The 17,839-nt window shown below is 35.7% G+C and overlaps 3 protein-coding genes across 6 annotated transcripts in view; 2 read left to right on the top strand and 1 right to left on the bottom strand.

Annotated features, from left to right (window-relative positions):
- The window catches only part of rk (G-protein coupled receptor rickets), a 41,169-nt gene extending 26,600 nt beyond the window's left edge, over nt 1-14,569 (top strand). For 2 of the 3 annotated variants that reach the window (XM_036360089.2, XM_036360090.2), the window contains exons 5-15: nt 99-242; nt 768-839; nt 1,859-1,930; nt 4,002-4,070; nt 8,881-9,018; nt 9,118-9,258; nt 9,339-9,404; nt 9,465-9,608; nt 9,873-10,240; nt 10,301-12,151; nt 12,212-14,569. In XM_036360089.2, coding sequence (XP_036215982.2) covers nt 99-242; nt 768-839; nt 1,859-1,930; nt 4,002-4,070; nt 8,881-9,018; nt 9,118-9,258; nt 9,339-9,404; nt 9,465-9,608; nt 9,873-10,240; nt 10,301-12,151; nt 12,212-12,546 — 3,400 coding nt within the window. In that variant the 3' untranslated portion in view covers nt 12,547-14,569. The remainder of the gene's footprint in view (nt 1-98; nt 243-767; nt 840-1,858; nt 1,931-4,001; nt 4,071-8,880; nt 9,019-9,117; nt 9,259-9,338; nt 9,405-9,464; nt 9,609-9,872; nt 10,241-10,300; nt 12,152-12,211) is intronic. The other variant, XM_036360093.2, reaches the window with a different exon arrangement.
- Nucleotides 14,570-14,719: 150 nt separating this feature from the next.
- On the bottom strand, nt 14,720-15,634 carry LOC106622663 (uncharacterized). 2 transcript variants are annotated; one of them, XM_014241909.3, is made up of 2 exons: nt 15,542-15,634; nt 14,720-15,481 (listed from the first exon to the last, which is right to left on the bottom strand). In XM_014241909.3, exons 1-2 carry the CDS (start codon nt 15,590-15,592, stop codon nt 14,825-14,827), a joined length of 708 nt encoding a protein of 235 aa, XP_014097384.1. In that variant the 5' UTR covers nt 15,593-15,634; the 3' UTR covers nt 14,720-14,824. The 2 variants fall into 2 exon arrangements, with proteins under 2 accessions (XP_014097384.1, XP_036216011.1); XM_036360118.2 differs by having other exon boundaries at nt 14,720-15,484.
- Nucleotides 15,635-17,384: 1,750 nt separating this feature from the next.
- Nucleotides 17,385-17,839, top strand: part of LOC106626182 (fibrillin-2) — a 45,568-nt gene continuing 45,113 nt past the window's right edge. Inside the window, exon 1 of the mRNA XM_070106556.1 lies at nt 17,385-17,693. Coding sequence (XP_069962657.1) covers nt 17,458-17,693 — 236 coding nt within the window. The 5' untranslated portion in view covers nt 17,385-17,457. The remainder of the gene's footprint in view (nt 17,694-17,839) is intronic.

Below are 17,839 nucleotides of genomic sequence, written 5' to 3' on the forward strand. Positions count from 1 at the left end.
CCGCAACCGGATGAATGCGCACCTTTTGCAAAAACCACTAAAAAAAAAATTATAATAAAATAAATAAATTATGCATATTGTGCACAAAAATAACAAAGCCAGCTGAACGGCAACGCCTTAGCCAGCATGGACACGGACAGCCTGCAGCATCTGCCCAAGCTACGCACGCTGCGGCTTGAGGGAAATCTGTTCTATCGGATACCGACAAACGCTTTGGCTGGATTAAAGACACTCGAAGCACTGTGAGCTATTTCTTACACTCTTACTTGCTTACTTACTTGCCTGTTATTGAATCACTTATGTATGTATGTATTTTTTACACGCACCAACACTGCGCCTACCTATATTTTCATAGATTTGCTATTTAATGTTATATACAAGTAAACAGCATTGTTGTAACTCTCCCAAGCACAGAACCATAACTATTGCGTGTATGTGTTAAATACTTGACTTTATAGACAAGTCTCCAGAAAAGTCTAAAAAATTTTAATTAATGTTCTGACTTGCATATTTATAAATGCTACATAACCAAACCATAAACACAATTGTCTTGATAAATTAAAAATTCTAGTATTGGAAAGTACCAAATATTTCAATGCAATTATTTTAATATTCAAGTTTTTGAAAAATGTTTTAATAGTTTTTTAATTAATAATTTAATTAATTTTAGTTAATTTTTCCTACTGTACCTTTTTCTAAACGTTAGTACATTTATATAAAATATTTTTTATTAATATTTAATACTTTATATATAAAAATGTTCATAGAAATCTTGGCAGTAACCTTCTGACAATAATTAACGATGACGACTTCCCACATATGCCAAATTTAGTGGTGCTGTAAGTATTTTTAATAATGATTATATAGAAGATGTATCGAATAACTGTGAAAATATTATAATAAGGCTTAATTTTCAAAGTGTTTTGTGTTATTAATGTAAAGAGTTATAAATTTGAATATTTGTTAGATATTATATAACATAAATTTGAAGAAGCTTTCTTCATTACACATTGTACTACTTTTTCATTGCTCAAAACTTTTTTAAAATGCTATTAACGCAGGAAGTACTAATAGGTAGGCAGCAAAGTTTAGTTTTTAATTTAAACAATTTTTATCTAGACAAGTTACCGAAGAAAGCAATTTATTGCATTTGGCAATACTGCAACGTTCGATACTATTTTTGTAGTAAAAGATATGTCTTCAAAGTAGGCCTCAATTCAAACCATTAACTTGTCAATAATACCAAATTTCTTTCTGCTAAAGATTCCATTAAAATCTGAGAATAGAAAAAAATTTGCGGCAGCTAAACCCAAATTATGGTAAACGATAAATGAGCAATCCATTCGAAGCTCAATTTATGTAATTTTGCTAGCACTTTCATTGATTTGTGACACGCTGAATGGATTGTGCTTACTCTTGTGTTTACTCTTTCGCATTTCAAAACATTCATGAAACCAATGAGCATATTGCTTTGAAAACTTTACAACATTAATTATTTCTGAGAACTTCATTTTACGATAATAGTAACGGATTTCGTGGACTCTTTTTTATATTATTTTCAGTAACAGTCCTTTTTGAAAGCCTACTGTATTCAGCGGTTAAATAGATGGTAGCTTCTTATAGAAAAAATACGAACTTCTCAGCTTGCCTAGCATATATTGTACTTATGTATATCTAAAATATAATAATTTCTATTGCAAAGATATTTTTAAATATTTTCTAATTCTGACCTTGACATAGGCATGGAATTTGAGGAAGAATAAGAATTAAAATGTTAGAATTTAATACAATAGTTGTGTTAACTATATAATTTTTCTGTTATTTATGCTATGTTAAGTAAAAACGTTTACTATTACAGTCTTTTAAAGCGAAATCAAATAATGAAGATCTCCTCGAGTGCATTTGCGAATCTGACGGCGTTAAAAGTGTTGTGAGTATACAAATCTCGTAAATGCTAATATAATTTATTTTAGTGGAGTGGACCAAAATAATGAGTTAGCTAAGAGGCACACCTATGTAGTATGACAGAATAAAAAACGACGATTTTTGAGAATTAAAAAAACCGACTGTGTCTATGGCTTTAAAATGTTAAGCGCATATTAATACATTTCTTAAAAATAAACACGAAAATACTTGAAGAAAAATATATATATATATATTTTTCGAGTTACACGCTTAATAAAATGTTGGCGTTTTCAAACAAAAGGTTGAGTTTTAGCCAATATTGGTGTTGTTTTTGGACAGCCAAAGAATTCGATTTTGGGTCAGTTCAAAAAACTGGTATATTATTGTAAGAGAACTATTTACAGAATATGCAGAAAACTTGATAGCGATCAGATGGTTTGTCTCCAACTAAGTGTTCAAGCAATTTCGAAAAATAATTTTTCGTGAAAAACGCGTTTAGAAGTAGAAGACTTTAATTCAAAACCTTTTTGAGATATTAATTCAAAATTTTTTAATGTAATTTTTAAAGCTATAAGCTATCGAAATATGATTAAAATTTCACACTAGGTTACATAATAATGACATTTTGGTGAGTTTTTAGATTTGGTTTTTCAAGCAAAGAAACTTGTGTACCAAGTACTGTTATCTATCACTGAATAAAATAAAAAAGCTAAAATTTAAAATCTCAATCGGTTTTTAAACTAAACTCACTTAAACCAACCAGCAATAGTATAAATACGATTGAGTTCCAAATAAATGACAGTTATTTTATTAAAATGAGTGGCAGCAATAAAACTCGAAATCCTATCGGAATTAATTTAAAAGCAAAATTCGAATGTGGCTTTGGGCCAGCGGACACGAAACGTATTGCCTTGCAGCAATTCAATAAACAAAATGAACGGTTAGAAACAAATACTCGCAGTCCAAATGAACAAAAAACCAAATAGCAGCAAGAAAGTGAAGATGAATGCGCGGGAAGAGAAAAATGGCCGCAGTTAAAATTGAATAAAAGAAACAAGTGCAAAAAGACAGCACCCGAAAGCAAATACTAGTGAATAGAAATGGTTATTGGTTCGGTGAGCGAATGCATGAGCATAAAAATCGCTGCCAATTTATAAGCATAAGAGTAAATTTCAAAAAACCCTAATTTAAAAGTGTACATGCAAAACACAATCGAAATATACCGAATACAATAGCAGCTATTTATGTGTGTGTGCGCTCGAGCAATAGTGTGTTAAGTGAAAAGTTGAGCGGGCTGAAAAGCAATAAGACACGACTTGAGAATATCAGCACATCAAGTAGTTTTTTACATTTTTTCGGATTTTTTGTGGGTTTCACACACACACACACACACATAAAAATATATTTTATAAGATTTGTTTACAAACAAAGCTCTGAGTGGCTCCTACGCATGCTAACATATGTATGTGTATGTGTTTATAACGGAACGGCGGCTACTTTGTTGTTGAAAAGGTAAAAGTCAAAAGTTTTGTGGCGTCAATGCTTCCATAAAATCGAGTGCAAGTTATTTGCGGAAATCGCAATTGCTATTGCCTTTATTATTGTTATTGTAGTTTATGCTATTGAGCGTTTGAAATGTGGCAATTTCAAGTGACCACTGGAAGATAAATACTTTGCGAATGCACACGATAAGACATTATGTTATTTATGGGATAGATGTGCTGCTGAGTTTCAAATGTATACTTATACGCATATCACACATATATACATATCTACATACATACATATCCTACATCGGAAAACTAACTAAGTGGCAAAAAGTGCAATATAATTCACTTATGTTGCTGCTGTTTTGCAGGATTTGAAGTTATTGGGTTACTTCATTGCATACAATCGGAACAAGTTTGAGTAAAAAGCACCAGATTATACTCATACTAAATAAAAAAGTAGTTTTTATAGTTTTTTTTTTTTTTAATTTATTATCAATGTATTTACTAATATCAAATTAACTTTGCTTGCAGTTGTATTATTTTAATTAATTTTACTTGCTTTTATATATTTTTAACTGCAAAAATCTTATGCTGCCTGCAACCCAGAGAATTGGATGACAATTTGATCAACAGCCTACCAGAGGGATTGAACAAACTAACGCATTTGCAAGAACTGTAAGTAAAATTTTCATCATTAACTGTTTTACCAGAAACAACGTTAACCTCGACTGCACCGACGGTATAATACTCTTCACAGCTGCATCTCTTACGTATAAATAAATTTGAAATTCTATGTTAGGGTCCGCTCTGAAAAATATGCGCGAAGAATATAGCGTTGTCTTTAACAATATCAAATTTCGTGAAGATATCTTGTCTAATAAAAAATTTTTCCATACAAGAACTTGAATTTGAATGTTCAGCTTTTATGGCAGCTATATGCGATAGTGATCTGATATCGGTGGTTCCGAAAAATGAGCAGCTGCTACGGTGGTAAAGATCGAGTGCAAAATTTCATATCGATATCTCAAAAATTGAGATTATAAAATATTATTTATAAGGACTTCGAAGTTGCTTTCTCATGGCAAACGTAATATACACTTTTAAAAGTATAGTGACAAAAAAAGGCTTAAGCTACTAAATATAAAAGTAACCAATGAGAGAGAGAGGTGAGAGAATAACTCTTCGATAGCAATTAAGTGAACCAAAACGATTCTCTCGGCTTGTAAATTTCTTTTTCTACTATTTAAGTCATTTTCATTCGCATCTTCTTCTCCATTAACTTTTATAATTTTTGGCCGTAAATTGTCTTCAGTTATTGGCAGCTCATGTTGCTCATACGTCCTGTAGTCACTTGGAGACCAACTGCTGCTATGAGTTGCAGGCGCTTGTTTTGCACATGTAGGATTGCCTATGCATAAAATATGTAATAACAAAGTACAAAGCTACATTAATAGGAGACTATTATGCAGCCATAACTTCCTACTTGCTGGTAATACATATATCACATGACACCTTCAGCAGCTGACTATGACATAACGTAATTTCAATGCACTTGACTTAAGCATCAATGGGCGTAATTTCAAATTAGTGTAAATCCCAAGCTATTGCCACAAGCTGTTGCTAAAGACAAATATCGAAGCAACATTTGGTTGTTGACAACAAATATATGGGTACATATTCGCACATAGGCGCATATATATATATATATTAGGGTAGAGCGAAAAAATTTTTTTTTTTTTTTTGCTCAGCCTGAGGGAAGAATCTGTAGATTATAAAAAAAGAAAATTTTTGGACAAAAAAAAAATTTGTGTAGTCCTCAGTTTTAAAGTAAATTTCGAGTTCAAACTTTTTCTGGACAAGAAAAAATTATTTTTGGCTTAAACTCTTTACATCTACATAAAAATTACCATATTCGATGGTTTTTGACTCAAAATTTATTTCCGTTGTCGTTTAAGACTTTTTTTTAAAACTCCGATAATGACCACAAAAAAAATTTTTAAGTTGATAACTTTTAAGTAGCTAGAAAGAAGACTCTGCACAGCTTCTAGAACACTTATCAAAAATTTTTTACGAAATAAAAATTTTAACTCGAAAATTTACTTTTAAACTGAGACGGTCTCTAGATGTTTAAAAAAAAAATTTGTTTTTGTCCAAACATTTTCTTATTTTATAACCTACAGATTTTGCCCTCAAGCTGAGCAAAAAAACAAAACAACATTTTTTCGCACCACCCTAATATATATATATATATATACAGTTACAAATACGGGTACTACAAGTCTGTTTACAGTATCTAAACGGGTGTAAGAAATATCAATGGATACGTGCACACATGCAGACTGTATAATTCAGCTGACACGGTAAGCTATGTCGCTCATATCGATTGTTAGCTCTACTAACTTCACTGCAGCATGCTGTCAAGATAGAAACATTCATACACAAGTGCTGTAAATATGACTCAGTGCTGTGTGTATATGTGAGGGGTGAGGAGTCAATTTACACATACATTCAAGTACTTGTAAATATTTTCCTGTTAGCTTTTTATAGCTGCTCATTGCAGAAACATGTGATTCAAGCGTCTTAATTAATATATAACAACAAATTAATTTATGTTGACGCATTAACTTAATTCCAGCTGGAATGCTGCAAGGACAGTGAAATTATTTCAGACACTGCTAAGAATTTAGGCCAAAAACCAAGTGATATAAATGAAAAAAATGGTAATTGCGCAAGCATTCACTCACGAACTAATGCACTCGAAAGCAAAACATCAGTATGTGTCGTGTAACTACACATGCAAAAACAAAATTGCTCTTCCACTAACAACATACACACTGCATCGCAATCTCGCTAGCGCCCACACCGCCATTGACACGATTTGCTCAAGCGGAATGCATAAATGAGATTAAAAGTGGAAATATCAAAACTTCTTCTTCTATTACAAAACAAAGCGAAATAAGAAGAAAATAGGATCAAACACAGTGTTCGTATGCGCTTAGCGCATTCCCTACAGTAGCATGAAATATGTGACAACAGACACTGGGGAGCGACAACAAACACATGCTCGCACACACAGCGACAGCAAAAGATTGTGATATGAACTTGTAGCAGCAACATGACGCAGTGTTGACGACAACGCTTGTATGTGTCTTCATGCGGCGTCAACGCTTGCACCCACTTCGGCGGCGGCATGCTGCAGTTGCAATCATAACGTGTTATTTCATTGCATATTTACGAGCGCCATATTAAATGATGCAGCAAGAATTTGTACACTTCTGTGCTCCGGCGATAGACATTCTTCGGATTTTAACTTTTTTTTTGTAATTTACAACAGCTTGTTGAAAGTAGCAGCAAGCTTACAATGTTAGGTTAGATTAGATTATAGCGTTGGACTTGAATAGCTGTGCACGTTGTTTGCTTGTGCAAGTAATACCCAAAACTCCTATAAATGGAAGCGTTTTTAGCTTACAACAAATTTCTTAAGGCGGTTAATATCAATGCCAGCCACTTCCTAGGTTCGCCGCCGGTGTGTCTACCGTGATATTTCAATCTCAATCTGATAAAAGCTAAGCAATCGAGGCGAAAGTGCTTATACGATTCCACCTCGCCTTCTTCCATACAGTTTTGGCAAAAAGCGTCCGAAAAAATATTTGCACGCACCGCGTCTGAACAGTGTTTAGTCAATATACCTAAAATTACGGCAAGATCGACTTTGCTAAGGGCAAATCGTTCAGAGAACCTCTTACGGTTCACTCTGGGTCAGCGGAATCACGCAGCGACACAATTTCTGGTTGTTGAACAGCGCTTGCAAAGCTCACGCGAGTTTTGCAGGTCCAACATTGTTTGCGCTAAATCTATATAGAGTTATATGAGGCTATACTAATATAAGGCTAAAATTGTGATTGTTATAAATAAAATTTTGATTTTATTATGTATCAGAAATAAAGATTTTGATAACAAAGTTTAATAAACATTCTCTTTAATATAATCAGTGTATATAAGTTGCCTTCAATTCGTTTAGCGTAGCGAATCGAACATACCATACCAGTTGTGCAAACAAACTGGTTGTTTAGTACTTGAGTTGCATCTCTCTTTTTACTCTAACATTTTTTATTTATTAAAACTATTAAGTGCTATTAATTTGCTACACTAAATTGAATCATTCACAAACTTAGAATTGGTCTAAAATGTGTAAAGTAAAACTTGAAGTTGAAGTTTTACTTTACACCGGAAAAACTTGAACACTGAAAAAAGCATTACTGATATATCAGCACTCTCTCTTGTAATGAATTCAACTCGCTAACTGAGTTATTGCTTTGATAGCAAGCAGAGCAATGGCGAATCGAAAACGGCTATAGACCTGTAAAACATTCTTATCAAAAATGTTTTATACACTAGAAGATGCGGTACAAGAAACAAGGATTGAAATTGAATTTTCGCATAATAAAAATATGAAAATCGTAAACTAAAACAATATTAAACAAGTTATAATAAAAAACAAAAAAAAAAATTTATGGCGAATTTCAATAACTATTTTAGCGAGAAAAACCTGAAGCTTAAAAAATATTGCCTTCTTTTGTCTCCGCAACAGATAAGGCTTTAAATTGACTGTAACTGCTACTGAGCGTGCAATTCCAGCACAGCTTCTTCTTTCACCGCCAAATCGGAAGCAAGCATTGCCAAACGAAGCGTGTCGACTCAAATTGCAGTCGACAGCCAAATATTGTATAAACATGCGTATGCGCAGGCATAAACAGTTTATAAAGCGGTGCACACAAACTCACATTTCCCATTGCACATGCACTCCACGTAATAAAATGAAAACACCCAGCAGAATTGAATCAGAGCACCAGGTTTTATTTTCTTTCTTTTTTTTTTTTGTTTTAATAGAGGAGGAAATAAATTAACGTTTTCCGGGCTAAGGTGTCTCGCTCTGGGTATGTCGCACTTGAACATTAGTCTGGTGACTTACTAATGTTAATACCGACTAAAACCTCCCATTTCATCTGTTAATTTCGACTCGTTTAGTTTTTGCTATGCTGGCTTACAGAACTGACGACAGGGTCTTTGCATCTTCACCAACACTGTCATAATTTAAAATTTTCATGAATGTATGCTCTTCCGGTTTTGCGAGTTCAGTTTTCCACTCATACTTACTGAGCGGTAAACAGGATAATTACGACAATGTTAAATGCAGCAATAAGAATGTGTTTAAAATGCAACACTGAAGGTTGCGTCAGCGACGAAGTCATATACTTGCTCGTCATACAACAATTCTGTTTTTTTTTTTTGGGTGTGTGTGTGGAGTTGAAGTTTCGACGCCAAGTTTGGTGCACGTACATTTAGTTGAATACAATCGTAAAGTAAACAATATGTTTTCAATTGAGTTTACTTACCGAAACTATCTTCTCGTAGGTATTGAGCTCTTGTGCGCTTTTTCGCTTTTTTATGTGATAAATTCTGTAAAGTGTGTTTCTATTTCCAGATCAGTTACCAGCAATCGCTTGCGTTGGATAAATGAAACGGATTTGCCGAGAAATTTACAAACGATTGATTTTCGTGCGAATCCCCTTTCCATAATCATGCTGAAAGCGCTGCGTGGCATGACGAGATTGCGAAAATTGTGAGTAACAACAACAGCAAATTTATTACAACTTTCGATCTATGTTAGTGTAAGTACATACTCCATTAATTTATTATTATTTTTATGCAATTGCATTAGAATTCTTTCCGATGTGCGTTCACTTAAGGTTTTTCCCGACCTCGAAGGCTGCTTCTCGTTGGAGGTTATAAAACTAGATCGCGCCGGTATCAAAGAAGTACCAGCCAATTTGTGTCGTCAAACACCAAGACTGAAAAGCTTGTAAGTCCCAGAAATAAAAATTTATATCCTATACACTGTCTTTTTAAATAGTTTAACATTAATTTTTGAACTTCTTTCAGAGAGCTAAAAACGAATTCCTTAGTGCGCATTCCCAATTTAGCCAATTGCAGAGAATTAAGACTGTTGTAAGTAGTAAAAGGTTGCCTTCCTTAAATATACACAATAATATTCGCGTTTCTTTTCAGAGATCTTTCGAGTAATTACATTGAATCTCTTAGTGGGCGACCCTTCGCCGGCCTTAAACAACTCCATGATTTGGTGCTCTCATACAATCGCATAAAAGCGATACCTTACGATGCCTTCTTTGGCATACCACGGTTACAGTTGTTGTATGTGTAAATTATATTAAAACAATTTGATACAGTTTCATATATCTCAAACCTTATTGCTGTTAGAAAATATTCTAAATTTTTATTTCATTTAGTTTAATTAATTTCGTTTTGATTTTATTCTGTGTATCATTACTATCCCTTTCACTCCATACCACACAAATTCGTTCCATTTTACCACTTTCTCAACATCTGCGTCCAGTCTTTAAACACCGCTTAATCGATTTCTATCTTAACTTTTGTAACCACCTTCCTTTTCATTAGAGACCTAGAAGGCAACGAGATCACCGTTATACACAAAGAAGCCTTTATGCCTTTCGCCAAGTTGGAAGACCTAAATTTGGGCAATAATATTTTCCCCGAGTTACCGTCGGCTGGTCTAAGCAAACTGCTGCATTTAAAGACTTTCAACAATCCGAAGCTGCGCGAGTTCCCAGCGCCCGACACCTTTCCACGCATTCAAACGCTCATACTTTCGTACGCTTACCATTGCTGCCCCTTCATACCGTTAGTGGCGATGTCGGCAGCCAAGAAACCGCCACTTGTACAAGAAGCGGTGCTCTTTCCATCCGATTCGGAGTTCGACATGAGCTTGTGGAACAATAGCATGATGGATATTTGGCCGCAGCTGCGTAAGTGATATTTACACGCTTCAAAAAATTTGATATTACATAAGTTTTTCTCTCCTACAGAAAATCTCAGCAAAAAGTTTGGCAACCAAATGCACGACATTTGGGATAATTTCGGGCAAGACTTTAACTACCCCGGTAATATTCCAACTTATGTCGAGGAATACTTCGAGGAAGACGGCACAGGCACTACGACGAGCTCAATGGGCATGACCGGCAGCAGTTTTGCCGGTTTCAGTAATGGTCTCTTCGGCACAATGGACATCGACGTAGCACCAGGCTCCATACAATGTCTACCCATGCCGGGTCCGTTTTTGCCCTGCTCCGATCTATTCGATTGGTGGACTTTGCGCTGTGGCATTTGGGTTGTTTATCTACTGGCATTGCTAGGTAACGGTACTGTCATTATAGTGCTGTTGTTTTCACGTTCCAAAATGGACGTGCCGCGATTTCTGGTGTGCAATTTGGCTGCCGCAGATTTCTTAATGGGCATTTACCTCGGCACACTAGCCATTGTAGACGCTGGCACATTGGGGGAGTTTCGCAAGTTCGCCATTCCCTGGCAGATGTCGCGCACGTGCCAGTTTTCTGGTTTCATGGCAGTGCTGTCATCAGAATTGTCGGTTTACACGCTAGCGGTGATTACCTTAGAACGTAATTATGCGATAACCCACGCGATACACCTCAATAAGCGTCTATCGCTGCATCAAGCCTCATACATCATGGCTGCGGGTTGGACCTTTGCGCTAATCATGGCCACTTTACCGTTGTTGGGCGTGTCAGATTATCGAAAGTTTGCCGTGTGTCTACCATTTGAGACCACAACCGGCGTGGCTAGTTTAACCTATGTCATTGCGTTGATGTTCATTAACGGTTGTGCTTTCTTGACGCTTATGGGCTGCTATTTGAAAATGTACTGGGCAATACGTGGCTCACAGGCCTGGAATAGTAATGACTCACGCATAGCTAAACGAATGGCACTTCTTGTTTTTACCGATTTTCTTTGTTGGTCTCCCATAGCTTTCTTTTCTATCACTGCCATATTTGGCCTGCAACTAATCACATTAGAGCAAGCCAAGATATTTACAGTATTCGTGCTGCCATTAAATTCATGCTGCAATCCATTTCTCTATGCCATTATGACGAAACAATTCAAGAAGGATTGCATAACCCTGTGCAAACACTTTGAAGAGACGCGTGTTACCCGCGGTGCTGTTGCCGCTAACACAGCACTAGCCGGTGGTCTAAGCCGGCGTGGCGGTGTGCGCATGCCGAAAGAACTCCCGCCCTTGTTGCCTGCCGCACATCCACCCGGTTGTCGTTGCTTGCGCATGATGCCCAATGAAATGCCAAATTGGCACAAATTACAGAAGCGCGATCAAAGGCATGACTCGTGGATATGCATTACTTGGCATCGTTTAGCAATCTGTTGTCATTGCACCGATCCGGACGATGATGACGATGATGATGTATTGACACCAGAGAGACGCCGTCTCGACGGACGCCGAACACGTAAAACGAACAAATCGAATCATCGCCACGCGCGTACACATTCGCACAATGCCAATACCGAACCGTACCTTTATCAGTTCGCTGAGTTGAAGCAGAAACAGAAGCAGACACGCGCCAGCTCGATATCTAGTGAGAATTTCTGTTCGTCACGTTCATCTAGTTGGCGCAATGGACCACCATCGGCAGGCACGCTACCGCACACTTGCAACATACCACTCAAAATGATGGATCCGAATCGTCGAAGACATTCGGCGTGGCTGATTACACGAAAAACATCGCAAGACTCGAATTTGTCGAGCTCCCGCAATGACAGCTCAGCTTCAGCCACAACGGCTAGTACATCCACGTTCCGACTGTCGCGTTCAAGTGCGGGCAGTACGACGCCACTACCATCAATTATGGGTAAGTCCTTTACTTTCAATATACTTACAAGCTTCATCAACAATTTGCTTCATGTTTCAGCGCACAGCAGCAAATCACAGCAACAGCAACTGCAGCAACATTCGACAATACCCTCCAAGCCACGCCTTGTGCGTCAAGAGGCAGTGCAAGAGGAGGAAGACTCATCGCCACCACGTCTTGGTGTTCGTTTTCTGCCAACCATACCATCAGCAGCCGATAGTTCCATTGTCATGGAAGATGGCGATTCAGCCATGAATGTCGCCAGCGTTATGGGCATGCCGCTACCGGGCGCAGCAAGCGGCTTCTACACTGTACTACAGGCGCAGAGCGGCGGCGCCGCAAAAACAGTACTCACCACCGCGACGAGCCCACCCAAAGAGGAACATCCGCCATGACACTGCTTCGTGTGCAGAAGCGAGAATAAACACAAATCGGAACCACCAAAAAGTGATAACAATGTTAAACGTTGTATTAGTGAGGCATTTCTTTGACGCTTTTATTGCGTGTACTAACCATGTAATACATATAAAAGTAGTTACCATTATTTATAAATTATATATTGTATTGATTAAGTGCAACAATTACAAAAACATGTAGGTAGTCAATTTGAACAGTAGCCGTTAGAAATGCGTGTTTGTATGTTTGTACGTATATATTTAGCCCTAAGCTGCATAAAAAATTAATCAGGTTTATCGCTTGAATTACACAAGATGTTTGTATCTATGTATATATGTAATGCTGAGCACTTAACATGACTTAACTGACTAAGCTCCGCTACCTGTTGAGCCAACATAAGAGCTTTTTTTGCACACTATTTTGAAAACATCATCCCCTCAGCAGATTCGTATTCTTACTTCAATTCACCCTTTCCCCTTTTGTGTACTTATATGGTTAAAGTGCACTTCTCCTGTGAAGTTGTCGTCCAATATTAAAGCTTTAATTAGAATTTAATCGATTTTTAATTTGTTTTTTATTTATTCAAAATATGCAAAAATAATAATAATTTCCAACAATTTTCGAGTATACATATGTATATTTTAACCATACCATATACAATATATGCAGCAATGTTATATATTATTTACTCAGATCAACGAGGGAGAGATACTCGAAAGCTTACTAAGCATCACTTGTTGTAACTTTTATGATGAAATCCGCTAACCTACGCTTATGAAATTCTTTGCTCGCTACCTTTGAAAAAAGTTTTCAAATCTTTTTTTATTTAAAATATCGGTATTAATGTAATATATAGTTTTATCTGCTGTGTGCTTTTATTAATGTATATAGCTGTAAGTCTAAAGTGATAGTATTTCTAAGAAATACTAAATAAGAAATACTCATAAGCAAGTCTAGGTATATAAAAACACGAATTAAATGAAAAAAATATATATGCAAATATATATTAATGTGTATATGTAAAAAAAATAAAAACTATGAAAAATTACGATTATTTTATCGCATATTCTTGAATAAATTTCAGTTTTGTACAACGCTAGCAGGCCTTCAAATTCAAAACCGCATATTTTTATAACAGCCCAATTTTTTCAAGGCGCTTTCGCACTAGTTCCAACTTGACGTCTTGCGGAAGTGGTAAGAGGAAACTATTTATACCATGAAGAGGGAATATTAAGCTTACCACGAAGTTTGTAACACCCAGAAGGTTACGTTGGAGACCCCTTAATATATATACATATATATATACATTAGGGTGAGCCGAAAACTTTGTTAAGAAAAATTTTTTACTTTGTTAAAAAAAAATATTTTCGTTATTAATAATGAAAATTCTAAAAAAACGGATTTTCGGCCCACCCTAATATACATGATTAGCGTGTTGAGGTGAATCGTTTGAGCCATGTCTACCTGTCTTCAAATAATGCAATGTAATGCGATATAGTCCCAAAATTTTTGAGATATAGATATTAAATTTTGAGCATATTCTTTTCTTTCCAATCAGCTGCTGATTTGTTGGAACCGCCGTTATCGTTACATACTAAACGATCAAAATTAAGTTATTGAATGGAAACTTTTTTTTATGAGATAGCTTAACAAAATTTGACTTGGATTATTGTCTAGGGCAACAGTACAATCTCTGAAAAAATTGAACATATCGCATTACTACGGCATATAACTGCCAGACAAACTAAAACAAGTTCTTGTATGGAAACTTTTTTATTTGTGAAGTGCTGCCAAGTATTAATATATTTACTATTAATTTTTATACAGAGACTCATACACTGAAAGTTTATACCGTTATCGCATTACTGTTAAGGAAATTTTAGTTTCAAGTTTATATGAAAATTGTCGCATATAAAAAAGCTCTTAAAAAATAAATTTTCTTTACCAAACCAAAAAATTTTAACTTTTTATAGATAATATAAAAAATTTAATTAGGCCTGTGAATGAGTAAAAATATAAAAATCAACAAAATCATAGTTAATATTAAATTTATGATTTATCAAAGTCTTTGTTGCCTTGCTTTTTTTCTGGTTTCGTACATATATTTACAGTTTTAACTGGTTGCTATGAACCTGAGACTATCTTTGATTTTAAAGAGAGAGAAGTCTGGGCTAAGTTTCTGTTCAACTTTATTAAACTTTAAAGACTCGAAAAATAATTTCCTTTTACATTTTGAAAAACTAGGCAGCTTGGTTGCGATCATTGATTAACTTTAAATTATCTCGGTGCTAATTTAAGAGCCATCTGAAAAAATTCTTCAAACCCTTTTAACTTTTCCTCACTAGTTTTGCCGGCTTTAAAACGCTCATACCAATCACCCAGACGCCGGTGCTCCTTCTGCTGCACTTCGCTTAGCGCATTCCAAAACTGCTCAAAAGCTATGTTGAATTTCCGCACTGCACTATCAATAGCGTTGTGCACATGAAAATTCAGTTCGAGCAACTGCAATTTATCGAGCACTTTCTTCAAGACGTTAAGCTCTCTGTCGTCGTCTTTGCGCTCTACTATGTTGTCAAAATCTGCATACAAAACGCTGATGTCAGTTATTAGTGATTTTCTGTCTTCCAAAGCCGGATCATTCAAACGCGCCAATATGTTGGTCAAGCGTGGTTTGAGCTCTCGTATGTAGTCGTTTTCCTCGGGCAGCGTTTTCAGCTCCTTCAGTACGCCATCGACAAAACGCGCAGTCTCCGCTATGAGCGTGTTGAGGTAATTTTGTACGCCATCGAGGGTTGTCACAATCACCGGCTCGAGCGCTTTGACAAAATTTGTTTCATTTGAGCTAGATATTTCGGTTTGCTGCAATTCATTTAGCTTTGTGTCATTCTCCGCCTGTGCCGTGACGTCGTTCTGAAGGGGGTGCGCGACGATGAGCTGCTAGGAAAGTGAAATTCTTTATTATAACTGCATTATTAAATTTTCACTGTATTTCACCTGGAGCGTTAAGTATATGCAGAGCAGCAGCAGACCCGTTGATTTCTCCATATTTTTAAGACTTTTCTTCCGCAGTCGTTCTGAGGTAACTGAAAGGTACTGTTAAATAGCATTATTTATATATTCACTCAGCGTTGAAAGCAGTGAAAAAATTACTCACTCAATTATAATTGTTTCATGCTAAATATAAGCTCTACTAAGAAATACTTAAACACCTTAAGCCCACTTCGAGTTCGCTAACCGGTTTTCAACTCTTAGATTGACTAATGTACTATAACCATAATTGATAAAATGACATGTAATCGAATACATGCAGGTATTACCGAAGATGCTTCGAAGAATCATCTTAAAATATAAACATAAAATATAAACAGTTAGTTAACCGAAAGATGACAGATGTACTGAATAGATTGTCTGATGTTAAAAGTTTCCAACAACAACGTTACAGATATTTTCGATATCTAAAATGGCTTTTTCAATATAAATTCAAATAAAATTGTAAGAAATTATGATTAAGCGACCTGGAGGGCGATGCTATAAATTATTAACTACTTTATATACCCAAAATCAAATTTTCCAAAATAAAAAAATTCAACAGCTTCGATAATAGTATGCCTGCATGCGTCTACAATCTCTGGTTCTCGCATCCACGAACTCTACTCTACTTAATTGAGGATAAATACAAATGACTATGACTGTAGATATAAAAGCACACTCTCGTGAACTCAAACATTTGTAAACAATCTTACAACTAGATTTTTGTGCTTTTCTGACTGGATCGTTTTGAGTTCGAAGAGGGCAATTGACCTTCGGAGTTTTCGCATTGGTAAAATTTCAAGCAAAAATTTGTTTCTTTTAAAGTTTTGTATACATCCACATATCAGAGTTTTCTTTTCGACTTGCGCTCGGTTTATGTACAAAATCGGCTGAAAAACAGCATCAGGCTTAATAAGCGGCAGCTTATTGTAGAATAATTAGATCAATTGCATTTTCATTTGTCTATGAAGCGTGACGATGCGCTTCGAAGTCTCACAAAGAGCTACGCGCTCAACTTCCGCTTAAATGGTAATCACATTACTACAAACTTATTATCGATTCGCCGACAAATATTTGTTTCAGCACAGAGGTCAGAGAATGGATCATGATTTTATAATATAACCCGATATACATATATATTATATAATGCTATAGTATAGTATATATATATGGCAATTTATATACCCAGATAAGTTGTAATCAACTACGCTTAGGAGACAGTTTTTCGGTAAAAGTGTTCTTACTAACGAAAAGTTTCTCATAAATACGCAATATAAAATTACTTTGTAGCCCCCCTTGCAAAATATTCTTACTTCGATGCCATAGTGAACTTCGTATGCCGTGGCAGTAGCGATAAGCGCGAACAAAGCCGAGCTTTGGCAAATCTATTTCATAATATTTAAACATACATTAATTATCATTATGCGAACGGATGTTTGTGTTTCTGCAAAGATTACTCCAAATGAAAGAATGAAAGGAAAGAAACGGATTACAAATATATGCTTATACCATATATGATTTATATATACATATACAGTGCACCAACACATACATATATGCGTAGATGAAATGTTCACAAATAAAACTATTGTCGGGACGAAAGCTATTCGTGGACTTTTCTGCACAGATTTTCTGTAAGTATGTGCCGCTATTTTACATATACATGCAATTTGCAGATATTATATTTATATACTAGCATTGCTAATAATATTTATAAGTACAGATTTGTGCATGCGTGTGTGTACTAGCGCTAATACAATATTTCCACGATCGGAATAATATTGCACGGTTCCTTCGAATATCGAAATCAGTTGGATTTTGAACGTGTCGCGGCTTGTTTATTACTAACGGAAGAGCAAATAATAAGATATAACGGAAAAATGTCCTTATCTAATTTGTGGTTACAACTGCTCCTGCTTGGCATGATAAGCTACGCATTGGCAAGTGAGTGCACAACGAGAAACCGCAATGGAACTCATAGGGTTTGTTGTATAGGATACAAACCATATGGAAATGGATGTAAAGCTTACTGCTCAGAGGGCTGTTTCAATGGGAAGTGCGTCTTGCCGAATAAGTGTGCGTGTAACCACGGCTACGTGAAAAAAAATAAATCTCGGTAGGTGCACAAAGTGTTGTGAAAAAATAAAGTTTTAAAAATAAAATGTATATCGGAACTGATTATATAGTATATCACTTACTACAATTATAAAAAGTTGTGTCGATTTTTCTTTAAATAAAATTGCGCAAAACCACTTTTTCTCC

The sequence above is a fragment of the Bactrocera oleae genome, chromosome 3, assembly GCF_042242935.1.
Source record: "Bactrocera oleae isolate idBacOlea1 chromosome 3, idBacOlea1, whole genome shotgun sequence".
Taxonomy (NCBI): domain Eukaryota; kingdom Metazoa; phylum Arthropoda; class Insecta; order Diptera; family Tephritidae; genus Bactrocera; species Bactrocera oleae.